At 42.9% G+C, this 22,674-nt stretch overlaps 1 protein-coding gene across 4 annotated transcripts in view; it reads right to left on the reverse strand.

The window, feature by feature from the left end:
- The window catches only part of TPK1 (thiamin pyrophosphokinase 1), a 402,680-nt gene that overhangs the window by 316,870 nt on the left and 63,136 nt on the right, over positions 1 to 22,674 (reverse strand). For 2 of the 4 annotated variants that reach the window (XM_055121622.1, XM_055121618.1), the window contains exon 3: positions 12,557 to 12,628. The exons of the other annotated variants lie outside the window; for them this stretch is intronic. In XM_055121622.1, the coding sequence (XP_054977597.1) occupies positions 12,557 to 12,628 (72 nt within the window). The remainder of the gene's footprint in view (positions 1 to 12,556; positions 12,629 to 22,674) is intronic. 4 annotated transcript variants of the gene reach the window in all.

Consider the following 22,674-nt stretch of genomic DNA (forward strand, 5'->3'; position numbering starts at 1 on the left):
GCATTGTAGTAGGCCACTATCCAGTTAGTACAGAAATAAAATCCTCAGTTTTCTTACTTTTACTGTTGTCTCAATCAAAGATACCTCAGTTGAACGCAGCTCTCTACCCACAGCACGTTTCTATTCCTCTAACCACATCGGGCTCACTCCGTGAGGCAAAGTATCAGTAGCAGCATCTCATCTATTACCCTTGCTTGTTTGTATATGAGAGTTTACACAGTGAGGCTGGAGAAATTGAATAGCAGGTAAGGTTTCTGTCTTACATGCAGCTGACCTAGGTTCAATTCCCAGCACCCCCTATAGTACCCTGAGTCTGCCAGGAGTGAACCCTGAACAACACCGGGGGTAACCCCTCAAATTTAAAATAAATAAATAAAAATAAAAATGTAGACGGGGGCTGAACAGATAGCACAGGGGTAAGGCACTTTTTTTTTCATGCAGCCGACCTTGGTTCTATTCCTGATGCTGCATATGGTCCCCTGGGCCTTTCCAGGAAGAGGCCCTGTGTGCCACTCATGATGACTAAAGTCATAAATAAATTAATAATAAGAATTAGGATGTGGCTGAGGGGTACACCACAGGCCTTGTCACGTCAGACCCTGTTCAATTCCTGACACTGCTTGAGCCCTCCAATCTCCCCAGTCTCCCTCAGCGATAACAGAATATGGCAAACGCCAGCGTGGAAAGAACATAGTCACGAAAGAACAAACAATATAAGCATAATGAATGGGATAGTAAAGAATGGAGTCTCACACTTAAGCTATGATGTTTTTGATATTTATAAAACACAGTTCTGGGGCTGGAGTGATAGCACAGTGGGTAGAGCATTTGCCTTGCCATGTGGTCAACCTGGATTCGATTCCCAGCATCCCATATGGTCCCCTGAGCACAGCCAGGGGTAATTCCTGAGTGCAGAGCCAGGAGTGACCCCTGAGCATCGCTGGGTGTGACCCAAAAAGAAAAAAAAAACCACACAGTTCTAATCATGAAAGGTAATCAAGAGAAAGTCTGAAATGTGAATTTATATCAAAGTAAACCTGAAATTTCCACCCCCAAAATAATTTTAAATAAAGAGTTTTATAAATTTTCAATAAAGGAGTATGACAAATCTCTTTAAATACTAATAAAAGACAAGAGTGCTCCTTAATTACATAATCGGATATCCCCCTATAAAGCAAAAGAAAGACCTTAGCACTGTTAGCACTGTCGTCCCGTTGTTCATTGATTTGCTCAAGCGGGCAGCAGTAACGTCTCCATTGTGAGACTTGTTACTGTTTTTGGCATACAGAATACGCCACGAGGAGCTTGCCAGGTTCTGCCTTGTGAGCGGGATACTCTTGGTAGCTCTCTGAGAGGGACAGAGGAATCGAACCCGGGCCAGCTGCGTGCAAGGCAAATGTCCTACCCGCTGTGCTATCACTCCAGTCCTCATACCTAAATATACAGAAAGAATATACTCAAACCATATATGCTTTATGCGGTTTTAGCCGTCCGACTGTCAAAGCCCAAAGTACACGGAGGCAAGAAAGGATTACATTTTTGGTACATGAACCATGAGAAAAGAACCCAAGATAAATGAATATCAGTTTTGCTAGGCTGTATCAGTAAATACCAAAAAGCATGTACGAGTCACACAGGAGAGGGGGGAAAACTGAGTACTGAGTGACAGAACTCCAGTTCATTTAAAGTACAAGCTGACATCCTAGGCTGAGAGCCAGATAGAGCTCTGGGAGAGAGACAGGAGAGAACGAGACAGAGAGTTCCCTGCCATGTGAGCTGAGACACTCCATGTTGCACGTCAGGCACGGGTATCTGCAGGATTTCAGAAGCATCAAAAACAGATGCTGACCTTCTGCTACCCCGGGTGACCTACAAGAACTACCCTCGGGCTAGTCTCTGTATAACTTAGAGAGAAACAGCAGCAGCTAAGTACTTCTATCCCTTTGAGGGGAGCTTATCCAGAAAAAAAAAAGAAAAGGGATTTTTATTCAAGCAATAAACACACTATAAAAATTCTGGGGAGAAAAATGCTACCTTTACTTGGGCCAGCTAGGAAAGTCATTCTTCACAAGAGGTGCATTTGCATTATACCTTGAAGGGCCCATGCAAGTTTGTAAGATGAAGATTTCAGATCAATTTTAGGAGAATATTTTTTTTGCTTTTTTTGGGGGGGTCACACCTGGCGATGCACAGGGGTTACTCCTGGCTCTACACTCAGGAATTACTCCTGGTGGTGTTCAGGGGACCATATGGGATGCTGGGGATCGAACCCAGGTCAGCCGCATGCAAGGCAAACGCCCTACCCGCTGTGCTATTGCTCCAGCCCCTTTAGGAGAATTTTTGTTTTGTTTTCTTTTGTTTATTTGCTTTTTGGGTCACACCCAGCGATGCTCAGGGGTTACCCCTGGCTTTGCACTCAGGAATTACTCCTGGCGGTGCTTGGGGGACCATATGGGATGCCGGGGATCGAACCTGGGTCAGCCGCATGCAAGGCAAATGTCCTACCCGCTGTGCTATCGCTCCAGCCCCCTTAGGAGAATAATTTTGAAAAATGGGTAGTAGCTAGCCATTCTCCTGCATCACGACGTAGCTGTAGGAGATGGCACCGGAGAAAATACTATGTAAGACACTGACTGGAGGGTTTGCACATTCGTCTTCCACGCTGCAGACCTCAGTCACTCTCTGGCCACCCAGACACCCAGCATGAGCCCTGAGCACAGGGTCAGGAGTGAGCCAGTCTTTCCCCGGGGTGTGGCCCCCAAACAAACAGACACTCAAAATCATAATCACACTGGAGCAGGACCTACTTTCAGAGTCAACTTCAGGAATGGCGCTGAAATGAATGAGGATCAAGAGGCAGGGGAGAGAATCACGGAAACACAGAAATGTTCCTCAAGGGACCGGTGCAACCAAAGTGGAGTCAGAGACTGAGTCAAGTTCGGGAAAGTCATTTGTGAGAAGCACTCCCAACACAGGGAAGGATGAAGTTTTAATGGAATCTGCACATCAATTCAGAATGATGTGCCGCATGGTTACCACAGACGTGTGGGGAAGAGAAAGTCAGAGATTCAAGTTCAAAGTAAGAACGGTCTTTAAGTTGAACCTGCCCATCTACACAACCTTCTCCTAGGGAAAAGAATACGCATATCTTTTGTTTTTCCATAACTATTATTTTTAATGGAGTTAAGGGGTTTCTCTTACGATCGTTGAAATGTACCCTGATAAGTACGGTGATCCCTAGTTAAAAAATAACTGATCTACAGCAAGAAACAAGGAGAAACCATCAAACACAGATATTCCTGGTTTTTCCTTTTATTTTTCTTCACCACTTATCTCAAACCAAGAAGGACATGTACCAAAAGAGGACGTTTACATTTAAAAATAAATTACATACAGAAGTTAAGAAATTTGCAGGTGACATTGAGTCCCAGATGCCACTAACCTAAGTTAGAAAAAAAGTTACATACCTTTGTGTGCCTTTTTATCTATCTACTTAAGTACTCATATCACCAGAGTGCAATACTTACATTGTTTCCTTAAAAGCAATACATTCAAATTGTCTAACCAAGAAACAACACCAAAATGTATTGTACTATAAAAAGGAAACCACATTTTTAGGAAACCACATTTTTATTTTTTTTTTTTGCTTTTTGGGTCACACCTGGCGATGCACAGGGGTTACTCCTGGCTCTGCACTCAGGAATTACTCCTGGCGGTGCTCAGGGGACCATATGGGATGCTGGGATTTGAACCCGGGTCGGCCTCGTGCAAGGCAAATGCCCTGCCCGCTGTGCTATTGCTCCAGCCCCAGGAAACCACATTTTTAAAAGTATGATTTTAATCTTCTCTAAATTCCTTCGTTAGTCATTGAAACTGAATTTCCTAAGATCAAACATTGCAGGAAGTAACATGAAACAGTAAGAAAAGACCCTTCAAAGAAGTCTTTCCCCTGACACAAATCACAGAAAGCACGGCCCTCACCAGTAGCCTTGCCCAGGTACAAGTGTCACTGTCGGCTGCATGTGAGAGACTTCTGTCATGTGCACCCCTCAAGTTCCCCACTGGGCAACAGTTCAGCTTTCATTCCATCACAGCTGCTCTTCACAGACCTTCTCATCCACAGAAGCTGTGGATGACGTGAGGCATGAGAGGGAGAGGCAGGCAGCTGGCCACCATGACCGTGGCTGGACCCCAAACCACTCCCTAGACTTCTGCCCAACCCCCCCCCACACTCCCCATTTCTCTAGCTCGCTCTCCTCTATTCAAGTCAGATCTCCCAGGTCTGCCTTTACTTACTAAAAGACCAACATACACCAGGACATTACAAGCATCAAATCACAACATCTATGATGAGAAGCTCAGAACTGTGGGTTGTGACCATGCCTGAGTATGTTCTGCTTTCCATGACAGCTCAAGTTTCCAGCAAGGCACGCAACATCCTCGAAGGATATAGGAAAGGACATCTCACCAACCTACAGAAAACATTACTTGGGAAATGAAACTCATCTCAGCCTTTCTGGATACACATCATGTTAAATATCATTCATTCTTTTTCTGTACACAAACTGACCAATTGTTCATATCTTGATGCCAACAAAAAAAAGTGATTACTTGCTGTACATCAGGCATGAGACTTTGTAATCCAACTCATGCAGAAAAACTAATGAAATAAGTAACTTCGGTCAGCTCAAAAATTCTACATCACTTCATCCAATATAAAACTGTGTGAAATTGGACAATGCTCCCCCACAAATATTAGCTGTCTAAAAATGCAGGTTTTCAACAGCGCTATCAATTACTATTTTGTCTACTTAGAAAGTTTGTGATATAATACATTGGCTCATACATTCTCCCAAAAGCGTCATAAAAACAGATATAATAAGTTCATATAAAAAGGATATGAATAACCGGTTTATTTCATCATTTATTATCAATATGAACCATATTCAATTCATTCTTTTATTTTAATAAGCAATTACATGAAAAACAGCACTGGGCAATAGAGATAAAGTCAGAAAACCTTAAGACGGTGACACAAGACCTAATTATAAGGAAACCGGCTTTGAAAGAAAACGGCAAGTAATTTGCCAAGTTAGAGGACGACTTGAGCATAAGTGAAACATAAAATTCGAAGTTGTCTAACTTAAGACTAGGTGAATTACGAAGCACAAGAGAGGCGGATCAGCAACGAGCACCCATGAGGGGTGAGGGGACAGTTAGGGGGCATGGTGCCGGGCAGCAGCAGTGGCACAGAAAACCCCTCGACAGCTGCAGGCACCCAGGAAAGTGCCCAGGTGAGAAGGGGAATCCCCTGCATCCTTGGAGGCGCTGACCCAGCACTGGGACTCAAACGGTAACTTCGGGATCTGTGCCAACGTGTGGGCCCCTCCCCCTCAGGTAGACTGGCGGTGAGATATGTGGCTTTCCGAGCTGCTCACATGGCCAGTTTATCTCCCCTTCCATAGTACACTGGATTCTCATCTTGGCCTCTCGTACCAAACTCTCACAAGCCTGGCCTGGCTGCTCCAACCACATCGGGCCAATAGTCCATTAGCCCCCACTCCAATGGTGACACCCACAGAACTCACAAAAATAATGGTGAATGTCAGAATCAATACAAGCCTACCCTAAGAGTAACAATAAGTTCAGGCCAAAGAACACATCCTCTGAATCAACGCAAGAGGCCCCACACAAATCACACGGGAACATCAAAGCAGAAGGGAATATACTGGAAGAAAAAAGAGACCACCACCCACCAAGTTCCCCCAGAGTCTTCGCTGGTAGTGACCGGGGGACACTGAGGGTGAACTGAAGGACCCACCTCCGACTACCACAGCAGGATGGGGAAACAGCGCAGATCCCCACCAAGAGGAAGTGGATGAAGACCGGAGCACTGGAGCCTCAACAAGTAATTCCCACATTCACAAACTCTCTGAGAAGGAACTCAGAGACAAAACAGTGAGGATGTTTAATGAGTCTACAAAAACAGTGGAACAGACATCCAATAAAACACAGGAGGACATAAGAGAAACAGTGGAATGGACACCCACTAAAATACAGAAGGAAATGAGAGCAGAAAGAAGAAACTTACAAACAGAAGTGTCATTGAATAAAAAGTCGGTAGATGAGGGGCTGGAGCAATAGCACAGCGGGTAGGGCGTTTGCCTAGCACGCGGCTGACCTGGGTTTGATTCCCAGCATCCCGTAAGGTCCCCTGCACACTGCCAGGAGTAATTCCTGAGTGCAGAGCCAGGAGTAACTCCTGTGCATCGCCAGGTATGACCCAAAAAGAAGAAAAAAAAATTTAGGTAGATAAAATAAAAAACTCAACAGATGCCCTCAACAGTAGAATGACAAGGGCTGAAGACAGAAATAGTGAACTTGAGGATGAGCTGCACAAAACCTTCAGGCAACAAGAGAAGATGGAAAAGACCTCAAAGTAGCGCATTGGCGGGCAAGAGAACTATGGGATGAGTTCAAGAGGAATAACATAAGAAGGAGAGAGGGAGGCAACCCCAATGAGGTAGTAACAATTAAAGACATCATTGATGAAAAATTCCCAAAGGTGGAGAATGCAAGAATGCAAGAAGCCAGAAGATGCAAGAAGCCAGAAGGGTACCAGCTAAAAGAGACCCTAATAAAAAGATTTCAAATATATACTAATCAGAACAATGAATACAATAGATAGAGATACAATACTGCAAGCAGTAAGAACAAAGAAGAAAATTACATAAAAAGGAATGTCCTTTAGATTTACAGCAAACTTATCAGACAAAACCTTCTGGGCTGAAGACAGCAGTGGGATACAGTGAAAAAGCTCAATGACATGAAGGCCTCAGCAAGAATAATTTACCCAGCTAGACTCTCTTTCGAATTTGAAGAAATGATACACAACATCATGGTTAAACAACAACTCAGGAGATTCCTAGACATAAAACCAACTTTAAAGAAGGACTGAATGGCTACTGTAGGACAAGACAAAGCCCACAGAACAACAAACTTCTACAGAAAGATAACAAAACCCCATGACAATAATCTCAATGTCAACGGTCTGAATGTACCAACTGAGAGACACGGAGTGGCAAAATGGATTAAAAAACTGAATCCAACATTCTTCTGACTACAAGAAACACATATGAACAGACAGAGCAACACACACTCGATGAGAAAGTTTGGAAAATAGTTCTTCAAGCAAACAACTCTAACAGAGAGACCAGGACGGCCATACTAGTACCCAACGACATAAATTTCAGGCTGAAAAAGGTTAGGAGAGACAGTGACGGCCATTTCTTAATAATCAAGGGAAATGTAAATCAGGATGAAACTATATTCTTAAACATCTATGTACCCAGTAAGGGCCTAGTGAAATGCTTAAAACAACTGCTAACAGACTTCAAGGAGGACATCGGTAGCAACACATATAGTAGCTGGAAACTTCAACTCCAACTTGTCACCTCTTGATAGATCTACAAGACTAAAACTCAGCAACGAAATATTGTCTTAGAAGGAAGAAATGGAAGAGTGCTAGTAGGCATATACAGGATGCCTACTATCCCCCCAAAGCTGAATATACACATCATTCTCCAGTGCACAGGGGAACATTCTCCAAGATAAACCACATACTGGGTCACAAAACATACCTCTATAAAATCAAGAAGATAGAAATTGTAACAACTACCTTTTCAGACCATGATGCACTGAAAATTAAAGTTAATCAGACACAGAATCAGAAAATCAAATCAAACACCTGGAAATTAAACAGCTCAATACTGAATAACCAATGAGTTAGAGATGAAATCAAAGAAGAAATAGAAAGATTCTTGGAAACCAAGGAAGAATTGAAAACACAGGCTACCAGAATTGTGGCACACCGCAAAGAAGAGTTAAGAGGAAATGCTTATAGTTCTGCAAGTGTTCATCAGGAAAGAAGAAAGGGTCAAAATAAATAGTTTGACTTCACAGCTTAAGATCTTAGAAACTGACCACCAAAAGGGCAAGAGAAAGGAAATAATAAAACATAGAGCAGAAATTAATGAACTGGAATGCCAAAATATATAATACAAAAGATCAACAAAACCAAGAGCTGTTCTTTGAAAAAATAAACAAGATTGATAGACCACTAGCAAGAGTCACAAAGAGAGAAAGAAAACCCTAGTAAACAGAATCAGAAATGAAAATGGGGACATCACAGTAGAAAACAGAAAAATTCAAAAGATCAGAGATTACTTTGAGAGTCTGTCTACCATGATATAAAAGAACTTAGAGAAATCGATTAATTCTTGGATTTCTATAACCTCCCAGGGCTTAACAAAGAAGACTTGGAATGTCTGAGCAGATCTATCACCACCAAGGAAACTGAAATGGTAATCAAAAGTTTTCCCATAAACAAAAGTTTAGATCCCAATGGATTCACTCGGAAATTCGGCCAAACCCTGAAGAAAGACCTACAGCCAATCCTTCTCAGCTTTTCCAGAAAACTGAAGAAGTAGAAACTATATCAAACAGTTTCTATGGGAAAAGTAACACCCTCATACAAAAAGCAGGCAGAGATATTACAAAAAAAGAAAATTATAGGCTGGTATCTGCATGGGAGAGTTTGGCAAGCTCCCCGTGGCATATTCATATGCCAAATACAGTAACAATGATGAGTCTCGTTCTCCTGACCCTGAAAGAGCCTCAAATGTGGCACTGTTGGGAAAGATGAGTAAAGAAAGGTTGCTAAAATCTCAGGACTAGGATGAATGGAGATGTACTGGGCCTCCTCAAGCAAATCAACAATCAATGGTAAGATTGTGATAGTGCTAGTGATCACTAATGAACACAGATGCAAAAATTCTCAACAAAATACTAGCAAATAGAAACTAATGACTCATCAAAAAGATCATACACTATGATCAAGTAGGATTCATTCCCCCGGGGATGCAAGGAAGATTAAACATCAGCAAGTCGATCAACATAATGCATCATATCAATAAAAGAAAGGATAAAAAAATCATATGATTATATCAATAGTTGCAGAAAAAGCATTTGACAAGATCAAGTACCTGTTTGATAAAGACTCTCAACAAAATGGGGGTTGGAGGAACTTTCCTAAATATAATCAAAGCCATCAACCACAAGCCCACTGCAAGCATTATTTTCAGTGGGGTAAAACTGGTAGCCTTTCCTCTAAGATCAGGAATAAGACAAGGCTTCCCAGTCTCACCACTCCTATTCAATATAATACTGGAAATACTTGCCATAGGAGTTAGGGAAGAAAAAGATATTAGGTGCATTCAGATAGAAAAGGAAGAAATCAAGCTCTCACTACTTACAGATAGCATGAAGCTACACTTAGAAAGTCCTAAAGTCTCTACTAAAAGTCTCCTAGAAACAATAGATTTGCATAGTAGAATAGCAGACTACAAAATCAATACCCAAAAGTGTGTTGGTTTCCTACAAGCAAATATTGAAAGAGAAGAAAATTATATTTAAAAAAAAAATCCTATTCACAATTGTGTCTCAGAAAATCAAGTACCTCGTAATCAGTTAAACTAAGGAGGTAAAGGTCCTGTGCAAAAAAAAAACCTAAAATATATAACTTCAAGTAATAAAAAAGGACATGAAGAAATGGAGACATATCTCCTGCTCATGGATTGGGAGAATTAACATTGTCAAAATGATGATACTCACCGAAGCATTATACAGATTCAATGTGGTCTTTATAAGTATACCACTGAAATTTTTCAAAGAACTATACCAAACATTCCTGAAATTCATATGTAACATTAAACTCCCATAAGCAGCTAATCCTTGGAAAGAAAGATGTGAGGCATCACCTTACCCAACTTCAAACTGTATTACAAAGCAGTAATAATTAAAACAGCATTGTATTGGAATAAAGATAGACCTGCAGACCAATAGAGTTGAATATCCTGACATACACCCTCAAATATATGATCATTTAATCTTTGATAAAGGAACAAGAAGTATGAAGAGGAATAAGGAAAGCCTCTTCAACAAGTGGTGCTGAGAAAATTGGACAGCTACATGTAAAAAAAAAAAATGAACTCAGACCTCTTTCTAATTCTAGACACAAAAGTCAGATCAGAATTGATTAGAGACCTCAATATCAGACCAAATCCATAAAGTACATGGAAGAAAATGTAGGCAAAATCTTTCATGACATTGAAGCTAAGGCATCTTCAAAGATGAAACACCACTGATGAAGAAAGTGGAAGCAAAGACAAACAAATGGGACTACATTAAATGAAAAAGCTTCTGTACCTCAACAGAAACAGTGACCAAGACACAAAATCAGTCTGTGGAATGGGAATAATTATTTACCCAATACTCACCTGATAAAGGGTTAGTATCAAAGATATATAAGGCACGGGGCTGGAGTGACAGCACAGCGGGTAGGGCGTTTGCCTTGCATGCAGCCGACCCGGGTTCAATTCCCAGCATCCCTTATGGTCCCCCAGCACCGCCAGGAGTAATTCCTGAGTTTAGAGCCAGGAGTGACCCCTGTGCATCGCTGGGTGTGACCCAAAAAGGGAAAAAATATATATACACACACATATATATGTATATATATTTATATATAAATATATATGTATATGTACATACATTTATATTTTATATATACACATATATTATATACATATACATATATACATATATACATTTATATGTATATATAAATATATACATAAAAATATATACATCTATAAATATATGTGCATTTTATATATACATATATGTATATGTATATATGCATATATGTGTATATATACATATACGCATATGTGGCACTAGTAGAACTTTACAAGAGAAAAATTCAACCCCATCACAAAATGGGGGAGAAAGAAGAATTGAACAGAAACTTCCTCAAAGAAGAATTCAAATAGTCAAAAGACACATGAAAAAATGCCTACATCATTAATCGGCATGGAGATTAAAATCAAAACAACAAGGGGCCGGAGCAATAGCACAGCGGGTAGGGCGTTTGCCTTGCACGCGGTCGATCCGGGTTCGATTCCCAGCATCCCATATGGTCCCCCAAGCACCACCAGGGGTAATTCCTGAGTGCATGAGCCAGGAGTAACCCCTGTGCATTGCTGAGTGTGACCCAAAAAGAAAAAAAAAATAGTATGAAACTAATATCAAAGGCCAGGGAAAACAGGAACCAGGAGGACACCTAGTGGTTGGAAGGTACTCCAAGTGCCTTGCGGGCAGAGGGCAGTTAGGACAGAGAAGGAACCAGTATGACAATGACAGTTGGAAATGATCACGCTGGACAAGAACCGAGTGTTGAAAGTAGGTAAAGGGATAGACGTGATAATCTTTCAGTATCTGTATTGTGAACCAAAATGCGCAAAAGGAGAGAGAGAGAGAGAGAGAGAGAGAGAGAGAGAGAGAGAGATGGGGTGGAGGGGATTAGAGAGAGAGAGGAGGGGGAGAAGGGGAGAAGGGGAGACGTAACAAACACTCCTTTGGAAAAACAAATCTCAAAATTCTGCAGAAGAAGAGCTAAAGTTCAAAACAGCAAGCTGCACTCAATAATATTTCACAGCCCAGACTGAAGCTTACAAGACTCAAAGAATACTGTGAATAGTTAGAGGCATCTTTTTAAATAAACCTCGCCGAAATACTAATTCTATGAAATGATCCCTTTTATAACGACTTTTAGCACTTCTAGAGATTTTAGTTAACCAGTAATATGTTTTTCTTAAATTTTTCAAGTATGCCATCCTGTAGCTATCTTATTACTGGAAGTTGGGATTAGTAAACCTTAAGTGGATGTTTTTTCTATCATCAGTGTCAAAAAATATCTATGCTTAAATAAACACTTGTTGAGTTCTCGGTATTAATAGTCACCTAGAAGTTCTGACACGCAGTAATTTTATACTATAATTCTATCCTTGGGTAGGAAGGCCCATGCTGTAGAAATTATATATATACAACTTATATATATATGTATATATATAATTTATGTATCATCATCATCATCATCATCATCATCCCATTGATCGTGGAATTTCTCGAGCGGTCTCACTAATGTCTCCATTTGTCCTAGCCCTGAGATTTTAGCAGCCTCTCTTTACTCGTCCTTCCCAATGGTGCCGCATTGGAGGCTCTTTCAGGGTCAGGAGAATTAGACCCATCATTGTTACTGGTTTTGGCATATGAATATGCCACGGGGAGCTTGCCAGGCTCTCCTATATAAAATATATAATTTTATATGTGTAATTTATACATTATACATAATATATAAACATATGTATAATTTATATGTTATATTTATGTTTTGTTAAATTTATTAATTTTATTAAATTTATTTTTAAATTCATATATTATATAATTTATATGCAATTATATTTTATATAACTTATATATATATATATATGCACGGGTTACCAAGAAACAGTAGAGGAGTCTTCTGATAATTCAATAGCTAATCACCATATTGTGAATTCTACTTCTTATTTAAGTTATTATCTGGGATATTTTATAGTCATGTTTAGTCCCAAATGGAGTGAGAAAGCCAAGAAATATAAACACTAATTAAGGCTACCTTTCTTCCAAAGATGACGGAAACATGTGTTCAAAGGCTGGTTCAGAACCACAAGGCAGTACTTCAAAGTCCCTGAAGGGGGGAAAAAAAAGTGAAATACCATAAATACATGATCTGAATCTTTTGTTTGCATCTCAAATGCAAAACCGTGAGTCCAGAGCTACGCAGTTACCCAACGTCTGCCGAGCTACGGCTCCATCCCAGCTGATGTCCTCAGCCTTCAGTTTAAAAGACACCACAGATAAGGTGATCTCCTAAATTCAATATATTGATGACATTTCTCTCTTGTTAGGAATTTATTATAAAAAGAAGGCTCCATAAGAACAAGTAAGCTTCTTTCTGTAGCTTCAGAGAATAAGCTTTATAAGTCTGGCAAACAGAAATAGTCTTAATATGAATTCTCTATGAAAGACCCACCAGCTTCCCCTAGCGCCCTCCAGCCCGGCTGGTCTGACACCATCCTGATATTCCATTCCCAGAGGGTGAGCATTTTCATGCAGATTCTCCTCTTTTCTTCCTATTTTCTCTTCCACAGTTTCCCTCCACACCTTCCTCCCCTCTCTCCAACTCCCAATGCACCCGGGTGCTTGCACAAAAGCCCACCAGCCTTTCATGACTCATATTCCAGGCTGGGAGATGACTCTCTCGAAAGCCTAAGAAACCTGGGGAAAATGATTTCTCCAACAATGATTTCTCCCACGATGAGACTGAGCCGTTTTAAACAGTGCTAAGCGACATGCTGGCAGATGGCTGAAAACCTGTTGTTTTTGCTTAATCTAAGCACTGCCTTTCATTTACCAAATAAATAAATAAATAAATAAATAAATAAAATGGTGATAAGAAAAATTAATTGTTTTTCTTTTTTTAAGGCAACTCAGTGTTGGCAACAGAGCCAAGATAAGGAAATGAAAAGCGGGTCCATCATCTACCGCGAACATTGTCACATACGCAGGGGACCTACACCAAGGCAGGCCCCGGCAGGGCGTCTTTGAGATCAGAAATTGTTCAAAAAGAGGGTGTACCCCACAAGCAACCCCATGCGTGGGTCTGAGCTCAGCCTCCTCAGAGCTCGAAACTGAGGAAGGGGTGTGACAGGAGCCCGGAGCCTGGGCAGACTCCTAGAAATCGCTGTGAAATGCAGACATTGGAAGTCAACTAAAAGAGGAGTTGGAGAAGATCTTTCTAGAAAAGGCATCCAGCTACAGAACATCACACAGGAGCAGCTGCAGCTCTGGGTCCGTGAGGCAAGGCAGGCAGGGGAGCTGTCCCCACAGTGTGAACTCAGACCTCCCCCTGGCTGCCCCCAGAAGCTGACATCCACAGTTTAAGGTGACGCCCCCGTGGGAGGCTGCAAGGCCCAGAGAGCCAGAGAGCGGCAGGCAGGGATGAAAGGAAAAGCAAGCTCTGCGCATTTCAGAAGAGTCCTTAGAAAAGGCCATCACAGAACAGAGCATCTTGCTCCCCGTTTGTTTCGGAGGGGAAGGGGGGGCGACAAAGGAAACCCAGAAAGAAAAGGCAGAAAGAGAGAGGAGGCAGGCGGGAGGAGGCTTGGAAGAACGTACAGTCAATAACACAGCCGGCCAGAGAGACGGCAGGGAGATTCAACAGTGAGACAAGGCCCAGGAAGGGGCGAACATCAAAGAAAATTGGAAAATTCACAGAGGGCGCCTCCAGAGAGTTCCAGAGGCCAAGGAATTAGCAAAAGAGAGTCAAGTGGGGACATCTAAAAGGAGGATTGACCTGGGGCTGGAGCGATAGCACAGCGGGTAGGGCATTTGCCTTGCACACGGCCGACCGCGGTTCGATTCCCAGCATCCCATATGGTCCCCCAGCACCCCCAGGAGTAATTCCTGAGTGTAGAGCCAGGAATAAGCCCTGTGCATCGCTGGTGTGACCCAAAAAGAAAAAAAAAAAAAAGGAGGTTTGACCTGTGAGAAGTGTGTGTGTGCGTGTGTGTGTGTGTGTGTGTGTGTGTGTGTGTGTGTGTGTGTGTGTGTTGGGTCAGGAGAGGGTTGTTCAATATACGAGATGCAGAAGGAATCCATCCAGTGATTCCAAGTATTCACTTAACAGGTGTTCAGAGAACACAAAGTCCTTTTGCTCGGCACTACTGAGAAAGCAGGTCCACACCCCCCCGGGCCAGTACCCCTGGCTCAGAGATGACCCCCCACACCTGTCAAGCTAACTCCCCTTCTTATGGGGAGGGGGATAAGGTTGACTTAAGAAAGTAGACGAAAAGGGGAAATGGGAAATTTTTACGGAACATGGGAAACTGTAAAAGAACTACATAGCAAGCTAATTCCTGGAGCTGCGACTTCACAGTTTATTTTTAGTAAAGCACTTTGACAAGCACTTGAGTTTTCAGGCAGGCAACGTCCCCGCACAGACCCACGGCCCTGGACCAACGTGTCAACTTCCCTCCGCCAAAGTCTCATGATTCCCTCCCACACCCCAAACGGCCTCCTGGACAGGCACATTTTTTCCAATCTGATGGCTGTCATTTGGGTCTCCTGCTTACAGTCACCGGCTCTGGGGATGAGATACATACGCACACCTCACGGCTACACCACCGATGGGCCCGAGGCCCGAACCCTTACCCGCTACCTCCCGTACACCTCTTCCTACTTCCCCTTCCATTTCTTTCCTTCCCTGTCCGTCCCATTTCTGTTATCTACAGTCAAGGGGAATCTAGGTATCCCTCCCTCCATCATCGCAGCCTTGAATTCCCTGGTCCAGTTATTATGTGTATTATAACTTAGATCATCCAATTGTGTCCTTCATGCGACTTACTTCACTTAATATGGTGATCCTCTAGTTCTACCCAAGATGCCACAAGCTGCATGATTTCATTATACGTATAATGAAGGGGTGTATATAGAGATAGTTATAGATCAATATGTGCCATATATAATGAAGATTCTATGTGGCACATATAGATATGTATCTATATCTATCTATATATATAGATCCATATGCCACACCTTCTTTAGCCACAGAAAAGGAAAAAAATTCAAGCCAAAACTAAAACACATTCAGCTGTGGAGAAAATATCTATAGCTAATACATCAGATAGCTAATGCATCAGTCAACCACTGGTCTAGAGCTGTTACCGACTGGATTCCACGGGACATCAAAAAAACAGGTGGCCACCCACCAACAAGATGCTCAAAGTTCTTCGTCAAAACCCTGAATGAACAGTTTGAGGCTCTTTCTGTTCCTGGAGCGAGCAGATATCACTGGGCTACACTAGTACAAGACAGGGACGAATGGAGATGTTACTGGTGCCCACTCAAGCAAATCAAAGATCAACGAGATGACAACGTGATACAACTGATACAAGTGAATACATCAGATAAAGAGTTAATATTCAAGCTATATAAAACACTCCAAAAAATCAAAACAAAATATTTTCAAAAATCCTATGCAAGAAATGGGAAGAGGAAATGAACGGACAATTCTATTTGCTCGATGGCCAGCAAACATGAAAAACTGCTCATCATCACTTAGCATCAGGAAGGTCCAAGTCAAGCTAACCATGAGATACCATCTGGCACCAGTCAGAATAACACATACGGGGGGAGTAACAAACCTGGGAACGACCTGTGTTGGCTGGAATTTGGTGAAAGGAAACGCAAACGCTCTCACCCACCGCTGGTGGGAGTGGTGTCCGGCTCACGGCCTCTGGAAACCAGCACGGGGAGCTCTCGGGAAAGGAAGACTCCAGCTGGGAAGACTCGGCAATCCCACCCCTCGGTCCCTCTCCCCAGGGTACCAAAAAGGCCTCCACACCCCAGTATCCACTGCAGCACTTAGCACGGTAGCTAGGATATGGATCAACCTGGTGTCCAGTTTACAAATTTTAAAAGAGGAATTTAATGGGGGACTAGCCAATGGGTATATGACATCAGACCAGTCTAGAATCGTAAGAATTGTCCCTCTGGGTCAAAAGGGCAAGAATAGTTATGAACAAATAAAAGGGGAGAGGGGCTGGTAGATAAATTAAGAACTGGCAAGAAATTCAACTTTATGTCCTCTTATTTTTACTTGGATTGGAGCGATAGCACAGTGGGTAGGGCGTTTGCCTTGCACACAGCTGACCTGGGTTCAAATCCTCTATCCCTCTCGGAAAGCCTCACAAGCTACTGAGAGCATCCCGCCCACATGGGCAGAGCCTGGCAAGCTCCCCGTGGTGTATTCGATATGCCAAAAACAGTAACAGCAAGACTCACAATGGAGACATTACTGGTGCCCGCTCGAGCAAATCGATAAGCAACGGGACAACAGTGCTACAGTGCTATTATTTTTACTTAGATATAGGTTTATTTGCTTTTATTGCTCATGCTTTTTGTATTGGCACTTGGCTGTCTCTGAGCCCTTGTTATTTGATGTGATTCTCAAATAGGTATGGTTTAAAATGCGAGAATGAAAAGATTAAACTACTGAATTTTAACTATAAAGATGGGCAAGATTAAAAAAAATGGCAAGAGACGTGTTGGAAAGGCGAGGGGACTGTGGGAACCCTTCTGGCAGGGCTGGAGGGACCGACGGCAGAGACAGTCAAGTCTCGCGATACTTTTCTTCCAATTAACATCAGTCTCCCTGGGGAAGAGGCAATTCTGCTTGACTCTTTTCTGCTTTATTTGCTAGTTTCTGATTTGCAGGAGCACGTTACTGTCCAGGTGAAACACGACCACCCCAGACCCCTTTTTATGTTAAAGTCCACACTTCCGGGGGCCTCTGTATTCACAGGAAGAAAGCCAACCTGCATTAAGGCAAGACTCACGGGGCAGGCTGGAGGCAGGGAAAGGGGAAGTAGGACGCCGTGGAAATGTCTAAAAATGAGGAGCCAAGCGTCAAGGTGCAGGAAGGCAACCTGAGACTCACCTCCTGGCAGAGAGGGGATTCACAAAGAGCCAGGGAGACAGCTCTAAGGCACACGGACCACCTTAATTCCCCACCCCGTGGGACCCCCTGACCACGTCTAGGGGGATCCTAGTAACACTAGTACAAGCAAGACCTCACCACCTCATCAACTTGGCCTGGTTTGCCAAGCACCACTGGGAGTGGCTCTATGTCCCCGAGAATGACTCAGAAACCACCCTCTCATAAAAATATCTATCTTACATATATTTATATACATTAGTTATATGGTATTTGCACACTACTGAATGTCTGCCATGTACCAGGCTATGAATTATATAACATTATACACTCTATACCTGGCCAATCCTAGTTTGATCCCCAACACTGCATGTGGTTCCCTGAGCCCCTCCAGGAGTGAGTAGGTCTGAGTGCTGCTGGTGTGGCCCCAAAACCAAAGTGATAATGCCCGAGAACAGATGACTGGCTAAAGAAACTTTGGTACATCTATACAATGGAATACTATGCAGCTGTTAGAAAAGATGAAGTCATGAACTTTGCATATAAGTGGATCAACATGGAAAGCATCATGCTAAGTGAAATGAGTCAGAAAGAGAGGGACAGACACAGAAAGGTTGCACTCATCTGTGGAATATAAAATAACAGAGTAGGTGACTAACACCCAAGAATAGTAGTATATAATAACAGGAGGTTTGCTCCATGGCTTGGAAGCTGGCCTCACATGCTGGGGGAAAGGCAGCCCAGATAGAGAAGGGAAGACCAAGTAAAATGTGATTGGAGATCCCGCGAGGGAAGGGAGATGCACGCTAAAAGTAGATTAGAGACTGAACATGATGGCCACTCAATACCCCTATTGCAAACCACAACACCCAAAAGGAGAGAGAGAACAAAATGGAATGCCCTGCCACAGAGGCGGGGTGGGGTAGGGGAGATGGGATTGGGGGTGGGAGAGATACTGGGTTTATTGGTAGTGGAGAATGGACACTGGTGGAGGGATGGGTTCACGAACACTGTATGAGGGAAACACAAGCACGAAAATGTGTAAATCTGTAACTGTACCCTCATGGTGACTCACTAATTAAAAAATAAAAATTAAAAAAATAATAATGATACTATACAGATAATAAAGAAGTTACTATATCAATTGATTCTCTACTGAACATTCACAGTAAGCTGGTTCTATATATATCTAAAGGAATTTAAACCATAAAAAGGCCCAATATCTATCCCTTCTCTCTATTCTCCTCCGCAGCTAGGACTACAGGAAGACAATCTGGCATTAACTTAATACTCAGAGCCTTCATGATTAAAATGAGCAGAGGGGACAGGAAAAGAACAATACATCCTAAACCACCTACTGTCCTCAACACAGATCGTCACGTCACACTCGGGGATGCAATCATGAGGCACTGTCTCGGTCTTGAAATATCCAACAATTTAGCTAAGAGAGTTGAAATCATGGAAGCTAAGGAAATTAATAGTCCTATCCAAAAGTATTCTTCAAACAGTTACAACTAGCGTTGTTCCTTGGGTATGAAAAAGATGAAGGGAGAAAAGGGTATGAAGAACTTCGTCGTTGTGCTATGTAGACTACATATGCTTAAATCAAGTTTCTTAAGGCCATCTCAAAGAGAAATGGAGGGGCAGATGGCAGGGATTTAAAATGTGAGAGTCAGAGAGCTTAATTACCTATAAAATGTATAATGTGGTCCATTTTAGAAAACAAAGAAAAAACAGGCACAGCTTTCAACCCTTCCAATGTCAAGTCCAAACATCCTGGACTTGCTTTCTCCAAGGAGCTCAATTATAGACAAAACTAGAAAACCCCTGCTCCTGGCTATATCACAACTCAAACGCTCCCGGTTACTTGGAAATCCTGAGTTATGTTCAGTGTTCCAAGCTCACTGCCTGGGAAGAAAAAAAATGAAAATTAATCACTAGCCTTGAGCTTAAAAAAAAAAAGAAGAGGTGCCCCGAAGGTTAAGGGCTACTTCATAAGAGCAAGTTCAGATGTGGAGGAAGAGGGGAAGGGCATCCTGCTGCTCTCGCTGTGGCGTAGTTATCTGGCTAATACATTTCCAAAGCTCGACCTCAGAGCCAGAGCAATGGAGAGTTCAACGGAGGAGGTCATGCTTCACAGGCTGGTGTGCGGGCCCCATCCCTGGCGCTGTCAGAGGGAACCCCAGAACACAGAGCCAGGAAGAGGCATGAGCACCCCTGGGTGGGCCCCCACCAAAAAGAGAAATAAAAACAAAAAGGCCTACTGCTTTAACGAAATAGCTGATCCCATGTCCAAGAGTAGGAATACACACGAGGAGCTGACAGCACCTCACAAGACCAGCAAGAAGAGACACATCCCAGGCTGGGGTGGCAGTGCAGAGGGCAGGGTGCTCATAGCCAGACAGCCACCAGCTTTGATCCCGGCACCCCATCTGGAACCCCCAGGCCCCACCAGGAGTGACCCCCTGAGCACAGACCTAGGCAGAACGCCTGAGGACTGCCAGGTGTGCCCCTCCCCCCATAAAAGAAAACAATGAAAAAGCAGTGTCCAACCAATCTTCCTGCAAATCGAAAAAACCCACATTGACGGGAGCACGTCAAAGGGACTGGAAACCAACTCCCAATGTCACTTAACTGAAACAACGTGAGGCCCAAAACATACAAACCATGGTAGCACTGTAGCACTGTCATCCTGTGTTCATCGATTTGCTCGAGTGGGCACCAGTAATGTCTCCATTGTGAGACTTGTCGTTACTGTTTTTTGGCATATCAAATATGTCACAGGTAGCTTGCCAGGCTCTGTAGTGCAGGCAAGATACTCTCAGTAGTTTACTGGGCTTCGAGAGGGACTAAGGAATCGAACCCGGGTCAGCCTCATGCAAGGCAAATGCCCTACCTGCTGTGCTATCGCTTCAGTCTACATACCATGGTACTTGATTAACATTCAAAATACAGAAATAAAGATCCTGGAGTTAGTACTGCTATAATAAAATGACTGACGGTGAAAAAGGAGGAAAGAAAATCTTTCAAGCAGAAGAATTCAAAATATTTAGAAAAAAACAAAACAAAACATGGACAATCAACCATCCCAACCCAGGGAAGCCAGGTCCAAGCTGTGCAAGGCAACCTCCTTCCACGGACACAGAATCCCAAGGAGAAAAACTCGGATGAAGCGTATTTGTCCCGTGATCGAAGCCAATGGTCATAGGTGTGCGGGTGTGTGAAACCCTGACATGATGTGATAGCAACGGAACCTCCCTCCATACCTCTTTCCTCCCCAACACCACAGTTGCAGTTCATCAGGTGAAAAGCAGAGTTGGAACAGAGACACAGGGTACAGTCGGCCTCGTCAGCATTCCCTGTCAAAGCCACCGCTGTTGAAAGCACTCTGAGACCCCACACTGGCCAACAAGATCCTTAGGCGACAGGACAACTAGATGCTGAGTCAAACGTGCTCCTGGGACAAAAGAGGACCATTGGGCAAAAATCAAATCAACCTGGGGGCTGGAGCGATAGCACAGCGAGTAGGGCATTTGCTGCAGCCGACCCAGGTTCGATTCCCAGCATCCCATATGTTCCCCCAAGCACCGCCAGGGGTGATTCCTGAGTGCAGAGCCAAGAGTAACCCCTGAGCATCGCCGGGTGTGACCCAAAAAGCAAAAAAAAAAAAAAAAATCAACCTGAGCACACTACGAAACTCATGATAAACTAACAATAACCGATACCAGCTCACTGATTATAACAAATGTGGCATCCCAGAGTCACAATGTGAATATAGGGGAAGCTGAACGTGACAGAATAGATGTCCATGCAAATTATCTTGGGGGCTAGAAAAACAGTCCAGGGGAAGGGTGCTTGCCTCGCATGCAGCGGACCAGGGTTCAATCCCCAGCACCTCATACAGTCTCCAAAGCTCACCAAGAGTGATTCCTGAGCACAAAGAACAAATCTTTATCATTTCATTAATATTTCCATAAATATAGGCCCTTTTAAAAATGTCCGATCATTTCTTTTAAGCTTGGGGGCTATGCAAAATAACTGAAAACTTTTCTATCATGTTTTATAGAATAAATTCATTCAGGAATTTCTCATGGAACAAAACTGACGTTAGAGAGACTCCAAAAGTATAAAGTCAAGAAATGATCCATACTAGAAGGCAAAAATAATTCCATGCCACCTTTGGAAACCAATAATTATATCAAGATTTTATTTTAATTAGGAAAGTGAAACAAGGACAATGGAATAGCAAATCTCAAGAGAACCAATTTTCTTTTATTTCAGATCAGTTAGAACTAAAATGACTTAGATTATACACAAAGGTAAAATCCTATTCACATCTCTAAATCAATGATATTTTTTAAAATATAGGCATATACCTCACTAGTAAAAAGGTTTGTCATTTTTTTTTAACTTAAAAGAAAAAGGGGATAGAGAGATAGTATAGCAGCTAGGGCATTTGCCTTGCATAGTCTTCTGGGGTCCAATGCCTGGCACCACTGTGGTCGCCTGAGCCCACCAGTGATGATTTCTGAATATGGAGCCAGAGGTGAGCCTTGAGAACTATTACCTAGTGTGGCCCCAAAGCCAGGTAGCAAAAGGGGAATGAGGAAGGGAAGGAGGGAAGGAGGGAGGGAGGGAGGCCCAGAACTGATCACTTTAAAAGTCATTGTTGATGACCTCTTACCAGGCTTCAAATACAATCTCACTACCTCAGACAAGAACCAAGTGCAGAAAGAGAAAGCGATGGAGGAAGAAAAGAGGCTTCTAAAAAGATAAGAATTGAATATTCCATCAATTATCATAATTTATAAGCTGATCCTTAAACGTATAGAGCAGTGGAACTCATGCTCACTAGATATCTGAATCCGTTTTAAAAATAAAATATAAATAAAATAAAAAATAAAATGGGGGCCAGAGCAATAATACATCGGGCGGGGCACTAGCCTTGCACGCCACGAGACACAAGCTCCACAAATGGGCACCCAGAGCACCGCCAGGAGTGCTCCCTGAGCGGAGAACCGGGAATAATCCCTGAGCGTCGCCAGGTGGGACCCAGCAACGAAACAAAACAACAAAATGACATCAAGTACAAGTCAGGGGCCAGAGGACAGTACCCAGCTCCCAATGGTCCCCGAGTACAGCCCTGGAGGCCCCTGGGCACCTTTTGGGGGTGATCCCGGAGCACCGTGCCCTTTGCAATGAGCTACCACCAGGCTGGCGCAGCTGCTGATGGGACT

This window comes from Sorex araneus, chromosome 1, assembly GCF_027595985.1.
Source record: "Sorex araneus isolate mSorAra2 chromosome 1, mSorAra2.pri, whole genome shotgun sequence".
Lineage (NCBI taxonomy): Eukaryota > Metazoa > Chordata > Mammalia > Eulipotyphla > Soricidae > Sorex > Sorex araneus.